Source organism: Primulina huaijiensis, chromosome 1 (assembly GCF_012295235.1).
Source record: "Primulina huaijiensis isolate GDHJ02 chromosome 1, ASM1229523v2, whole genome shotgun sequence".
NCBI classification, from domain to species: Eukaryota; Viridiplantae; Streptophyta; class Magnoliopsida; order Lamiales; family Gesneriaceae; genus Primulina; species Primulina huaijiensis.
Window position 1 is genome coordinate 6,518,062 of NC_133306.1, and position 6,978 is coordinate 6,525,039.

General features: G+C 35.4%; 1 protein-coding gene across 1 annotated transcript; it reads left to right on the top strand.

Annotated features, from left to right (window-relative positions):
* Window positions 1–3,574: 3,574 nt before the first annotated feature.
* Window positions 3,575–5,570, top strand: LOC140980483 (1-aminocyclopropane-1-carboxylate oxidase-like). Its single transcript, XM_073446324.1, has 4 exons — window positions 3,575–3,810; window positions 3,908–4,134; window positions 4,394–4,727; window positions 5,109–5,570. The coding sequence occupies exons 1-4, from the start codon at window positions 3,706–3,708 to the stop codon at window positions 5,394–5,396; spliced, it is 954 nt and encodes a 317-aa protein (XP_073302425.1). The 5' UTR covers window positions 3,575–3,705; the 3' UTR covers window positions 5,397–5,570.
* The last annotated feature ends 1,408 nt before the right edge of the window (window positions 5,571–6,978 follow it).

Consider the following 6,978-nt stretch of genomic DNA (forward strand, 5'->3'; position numbering starts at 1 on the left):
TTTGTTTCAAAAAATAAAAAAAATACTTTTAATAATTTAATAAATCTAAAAGAAACTAATAATCGAAACTAAAATTGTGTAAAAGAAAAAAATTTTAAGTGTGGTGAAGTAGTAAAATTGTGTAAAAGAGAAAAATTTTAAGTGTCATAAAGTGGTTAGAAAAATTTTACGTGTTGTGTGAAAGTGATAAAATTGTGTAAGATAAAAAAATTTTAAGTGTTGTGTGAAGTGATGAAATGATGTAAGAGAGAAAAATTTTAAGTGTTATGAAGTGGTGAAAAAAATTTTAAGTGTTGTGTGAAGTGATAAAATGTTGTAAAAGAGAAAAATTTTAAGTGTTGTGGAGGAAAATGGAACGAAAATGGAGATATTTATAGACAGTTTGCGACGAGTTTTGGTTAAACTGTCGCTATTGGCGACGGTAAATGATAAACCGTCGCATATTTTTATTTGGCAACGGTTTGGATTTAAACCGTCGCTAAAATTAGCGACGGGTTTCAAACCCGTCGCTAAATTTAAAGATGCGACGGGTTTTTTTAAAACAGTCGCTAAAATTAGCGACGGTTATTTCAAAACTGTCGCGAATTTAAACGTAGCGACGGTTTTGAGAAACCCGTCGCTAAAAACCGTCGCTAAATATTGAAACGTTTTCCAAAAGCGTTGTTGTTTGTCAAAAAAACCACGCTAAAATTAGCGACGGTTATTTCAAAACCGTCTCGAATTTAAACGTAGCGACGGTTTTTGAAATAACCGTCGCTAAATATTGCAACGTTTTCCAAAACCGTTGTTGTTTGTCAAAAAAAACCATGCTAATCGACAACGGTTTCTTCAAACCGTTGTCAATTGTCCAAAAAACACGCTAATCGACAACAGTTCATAGAACCGTTGTCTTTGACCCAAAAAAAACGCTCAAAGACAACAGTTCTATAGAACATTTGTCATTGATCCCAAAAACCGTTGTCTTTGACCCCAAAAAGACAACGATTTTTAAAAACCGTTGTCTTTGACCTCCCAAAGAAAAACCGTTGTCTTTGCCCCCAAAAGACAACGGTTTTCGATAAAACCGTTGTTAAAAACATACGACAACGGTTTTTGTAAAAAACCGTTGTCGTATGTGCGTTGTTGTATGCAGAATTTCTTGTAGTGTATATTGGTTATAACTGGTCAAGTTATTAATAATTTTAGGTTGTTAAGAAATATTCTTGAATGACTAGTTTTGCTAAACTACTGAAAAGTGAATAGATGTGAAAATTGTGTATGTGTGTGTGTGTGTTTAGTTTTAGAAGAGTTAATTATTAACTGCCATATTCGGTTCTGCCAAATGTGTCGTCGAACTAAATTTGCATTGTGTTTGGTGCAATAATTGTCTCTGATAGGTAAAGCAATCGAAACGTGATGACTGTGACATACATTTTAAAATATTTGAGTTGTACTGTTATCACCAACAATAATTTTTAGTGAAACGACAAATACTCCAACATTAAAAATTACCCTTGAAGGGTCGATTTCTAAACAAAAATTACAAACGATTTATGTTTTGTAATGTGTGTAAAATTATAAACATGGTCATGAATTTATGTCCTTAATGGAGATGACATATTAATTATGAAGCCGGTTTTGGGAGTAACAGTGTGTAGGATCGAGTGCTTTACCAAAATCTATAGTTGTTGATAATAGTGTGATTCAAATCTTTTAAATTGTATAGCAGTACAAACTCACGTTTCGATTGCTCTAATCAACAAAGTCAATTATTGCACCCCAAAAATATCTATATATCTCAATAATTTTATTTCTTGCAATCAACTAGAATTGCATTTTTTGTTTAGAAATCGACCCCACCCTTCAAGGGTAATGTTTAGTGTTGGAGAAAATTCTATTTTTAAAAGATATTTAAATCAAAATATATATATCTATGCTCTCAAAGCCAAGGCATGAATTTTTTTAAAAATAGATTCAACTTCAAATAATATATATATATATATATTGGAATTATCATAGCTAGCATTCTGTCGCATTAAATATCCTTAAATTGCATATCCCACCCCAAATACCCCATTCGGGTTGTACAAAAGCTAGCTCATAACAAGGGAATATTTCACCCTAGATTTATCATGTATCTAGATACATTAAATCTTAAAAATATTTTTTCCAAATAAAAGTGTTACTGATTTTTAAAATTTATCTTGTTTATATTATACAAAATATATATATATATTTTTAAAATACATTAAAGAATATTTAAAATTTTAATATACATTCATCCCCATTTTGAATACCTGGCAACGCCCCCTGTTTTCAACGTTTTAGATAGTTTGTTGCACGGTTTAGTACAAAATGACTCGCAAAACAACGTCTGGCATGCAGAGTTGATCATGAGGGCACGAGAGGCGCCTAGCTCGTGCTCGAGATATGCATAATGTCATCTCCTTATTAACTTAATTGGATGGTTTGAAATTTTGAGCACAACTTGATGCACAATGATGTGCATGGTGCAATCGTGCACACTATACGTAACATTTTCCCGGCCCAGGTACGTGGTAATGTGAATGATCCGATGAAAATTTCGAGTTGTCGAACAAAAAAATGTTGTGTTGGATGAAAATTTATGATCTTATAAGGATGCGCTTTGATAGAGGGATTTGAATATTTGAATTTCAAAATTTTAGTGTACCAATATAGATTTCATATTAAATATTATGATTAACATATATAAAAAAATTGAAGCACGTTGAAAGATGTCCTCTAAAATATTTAATCGATATTTAGATTTTAAAAAACTATCAAAATTCACTTATCGCGTCACATTACCTAATTAATTTGAACACATCTTAATTTACTAACGCAACTAGAAATTATTAAACTAAATATTTTTAAAAACTAGACGCGGTCTTTACTTTTGTACAAAAACTCTTATCCGACGACTGTCTCATTTGTCAATTATGTGAGACAGAACTCCTATCTGATCTGACCCATTAAAATGTATCATTTTTTATGTCAAAAATATTGCTTTTGACTTCAAATATGAGTCGGATCGACCCGTCTCTCGTATATAAATCCGCGAGACTATTTTTTGAGGCATTGGATTAAAAATAATAACTCGTGCATGGACAACACAGTAGCCGCCTCAACGTAGCTCTCCTTGGCCACCATTTATGACTTGTGATTTTAAAATTTTTACAAGTGATCGAAGCGATCTTAATTATTATAAACTAGCAAATTGTGAGAAGTCAAATGTGATATCGTTGGCAATTTGACAAAAGTTACGGTGATTTAAAATTGTGTGCGATCAAAATTACGTTGAACGATGAACAAAAGAGGATGGAAAAATAAATTATTGAAGAAGAAATATTATTTGTTCGTATATTTATTTAAAGAATTGATCCAAAGTCGGTAGGGGTCCATGTAGATGTGATTCACATGCATCCTCCACGAGTCTTGTTCTTGCTTTCCTAGCTAGCTAGATTTGGATATATGCCATTTGAATTATCTCCATGTTTTCCTTTGTAAAAACATTTTGGATTATCATATAATTAATTTTGACATGAACAATTCAAATAATTATTAACTAATCCAATGACTTTAGATGGATGCGCTAAAGATGCAGCCCTTGCTCCTCCTCTATAAATTGCCCCTCCAAGAGCCTTCCCCTCCACACATCGGGATACATCATATACACACACTTACAGAGAGAGAAGATCAGTGAAAATGGCAACTTTCCCTGTGGTTAACATGGAGAATCTCAATGGAGAAGAGAGGCCTGCTACGATGGAGATCATAAAAGATGCCTGTGAAAACTGGGGTTTCTTTGAGGTACTGCTTCAGTTGTCTCTTCTGTATGTAATATTTTATCATGATACACATGTTTTGAATGAGTTTTCTGGGTCTTCGGTGATGTTGCTCTTTGCAGCTGGTGAATCATGGGATAGCTCCTGAGTTTTTGGACACGGTGGAGAGGCTGACAAAGGAGCACTACAAGAGAACTATGGAACAAAGATTTAAGGAAATGGTGGCGAGTAAAGGGCTGGACTCTGTTCAGTCTGAAATCTCTGATTTAGACTGGGAAAGCACTTTCTTCTTGCGCCATCTTCCTGAATCAAACATCTCGGAAATCCCTGATCTTGAAAATGAATACAGGTTTTTACCCCAACACTTGATACACACCAGGATTCTGGTCACGGGGTGACTTCATGTTTAGAAAAATTGCATGTTTTTTTTTTTAAATTAAAAAGGTGACACCCACCTCGCTCCCTGTTGAACTCGCGCAGAACTTGCCAATAATAAGAAAAACATGGCTATTTTCATTATCCTGGCAGGCCACCAGGGACGTCGCCCCAGATCCTTTAACTGGGCATAGTACACGTTTTATACTGAATATTTTCACTGCCGATGACAGGAAAGTTATGAAGGAATTTGCATCTCAATTGGAGAAGCTGGCTGGGCAGCTTCTTGATTTGCTGTGCGAAAATCTTGGGCTTGAGAAGGGTTATCTGAAAAAGGCATTCTATGGATCCAAAGGTCCAACCTTTGGCACAAAGGTCAGCAACTACCCCCCATGCCCCAAGCCGGACCTGATCAAGGGACTCCGAGCCCACACCGATGCCGGTGGCATAATTCTTCTCTTCCAAGATGATAAGGTCAGCGGGCTGCAGCTACTCAAAGGCGAAGAATGGGTTGACGTTCCTCCGATGCGCCATTCCATTGTCATCAACATTGGTGACCAGCTTGAGGTAATACTTTATATTCCAGAAGCCATTAGTTTTTGAGTCAAGGTGAGATAGAGGCAAACCCAAATGAAATTCTTATAGATTTTCAAGTCTAATTTTTCCCAACTGGCAAGTCATACCCCAAAATCCATGTAGCCTTCTATCTTCTTCCTCTGGTATTATTTCGTCTCCATTATCCAGAACAATTGGATCTTGGCTCTGCCTTTGGGTCTAACTAAGGAATTGAGGGCGAGATAAGCAGGAATGAAACACGAAATTTTAAAATAATCATGCACAATCAAAAAAAAATTTCGGTCGAGGGGTGAGGCAATCGCGCTAGGTCTATCCCCATTTCTATGGATAGTAGTGAATCCTGCTTAAAGTTTTTCTTCCATTTTTATGAAGGTGATAACAAATGGAAAATACAAGAGCGTGCTGCACCGGGTGATCGCACAGACAGATGGAACTAGAATGTCAATTGCATCATTCTACAATCCAGGAAGTGACGCTGTTATTTATCCGGCACCAGCATTGGTTGAGAAGGAAGAAAGCAAAGATCTGTACCCGAAATTCGTTTTCGAGGATTACATGAAGCTATATGTAGGAGTCAAGTTCGAGGCAAAGGAGCCAAGATTTGAAGCCTTCAAGAACATGGAGAACACAGCTAAATTGGATCCAATTGCAACTGCCTAAGTACCACTAAAAGTAAATGGAAACTTAAAAACAATTGAGGGCGTTTATCATGTTATATTTCACAGTTCAAAGGGTTTGGTTGGCTTGTGTTGGATAGTATAGTGTATTATGATGACGGGTTTAAAGAGAATTTCTTTATATGTAAAACGACTCCAAGTTTCTATTTTGATGAGAGATCTATCTTTTTTCTTTTTAAACTTATTGAGGTGTTCCAATAATGCTTGAAGGTTTCAAGTAAAAAAAAGCGAATCTTTTAGAGTGTCTTTCGTTTCTACTCAAAAAGCAGTCTTTGGTGAAAGCAAATAAAGAGAAAAAGGATGGGAAAAAACAAACAAAAAAGAGAAAAGGAACAAACTTTTAAATTTTAATCACTTGGACTCAATGTGTAATACCACAATTTTTCCCACAAACTTCCGACTTTTAAAAGTGCGAGTCTAAAAGATTTTAGCCTTCCCAATAGTAAAATTAGAAAACATAGATACCACAAACAGTTTCTTGCATTGCAGGGCATTTGGAATGGTTTTCATACAAAAGTAAGCTCCAAAAATGTACTGAGCTGCTCGTCCTAACTATTTGGGTCACACCACTGCTTTTTTAGCGACCAAGACGTTTAGAATGTAGAGTTAAATCCAACAAATTAGCGTATCATCCCAGAAAACACCATGTATAATGAGAATAGAAAAGCGCTACAAAGTAAGTTAATCTGTTCATGCTGTGAAACTATAGAAGTACAAATGTTTCTGCAAACATTTCATGCTACCAAGCAGATGTAAAAGGTAAGGGGGGAAATAAAAGCTAGATCGGTACTAATAAAATAAGATCACTCAATCGATTAATGCAGTGTAAATCATGATTCAGACATGTATATTGCTGGTTTACGGATGTTATTCACAGACTAATAAATCTCAGAGAGTTTGAGAGCACAGCACAAGAATGTTAGCTGTTCATGCACCGTTTCCACTGGGGAAACTTAGCTTCATAATGCATAGCTGACACTGGAAATGTGGTTGGTATTTAATTTGTGAATATCGAGTCTCATAAAAATTCGAAGCAGAGAAGTGTACAGAATACGATACAGAATTAATCAAACTGGAGAACGACACAAGAACAGTACAGATGATCTTCAAACTCAATGTACAAGCACAAGATCACAGAAAAAAAAGACCTGGAGTTGGTATCAATTTTAAAGTGAGCTGACTTCACTGACGTTACAAGAATTCAACTAGCGAATGATTAATCATCTGAATGCGTCGAAAAATTCCACGTAGCACCAGCAATTGTTTCAACAATAACCCGTTCCACATGAACATGATAATCTAATTATTTCTGGAATTTCTTCTTTTAATCCTTTTCACGTAAATAAAACTTCTCGAGATTGACTTCATCACTTATGTTGTACTCAACATCAAAATGTACTCTGAACTCCCAGGTCAGCCGTGATTCAGCAAAGCATTTCCTATCTACCAAGCTATACATACAGCCAATGATGTAATTTTTCAGATAACCAGAAATTAAAATGCATAAGTTGGACCAAGACATTAAGCCATTTGTTGTCACACACGCAAAAACAGACAAAAGAACA

What these genes read in the sequence shown, in the direction of transcription:
- LOC140980483 (XM_073446324.1), top strand. Translation starts at nt 3,706, where the DNA reads ATGGCAACTTTCCCTGTGGTTAACATGGAGAATCTCAATGGAGAAGAG. An exon ending in AAAACTGGGGTTTCTTTGAG is followed by an intron (nt 3,811 to 3,907) that starts GTACTGCTTCAG and finishes TGCTCTTTGCAG; the next exon opens with CTGGTGAATCATGGGATAGC. An exon ending in GATCTTGAAAATGAATACAG is followed by an intron (nt 4,135 to 4,393) that starts GTTTTTACCCCA and finishes TGCCGATGACAG; the next exon opens with GAAAGTTATGAAGGAATTTG.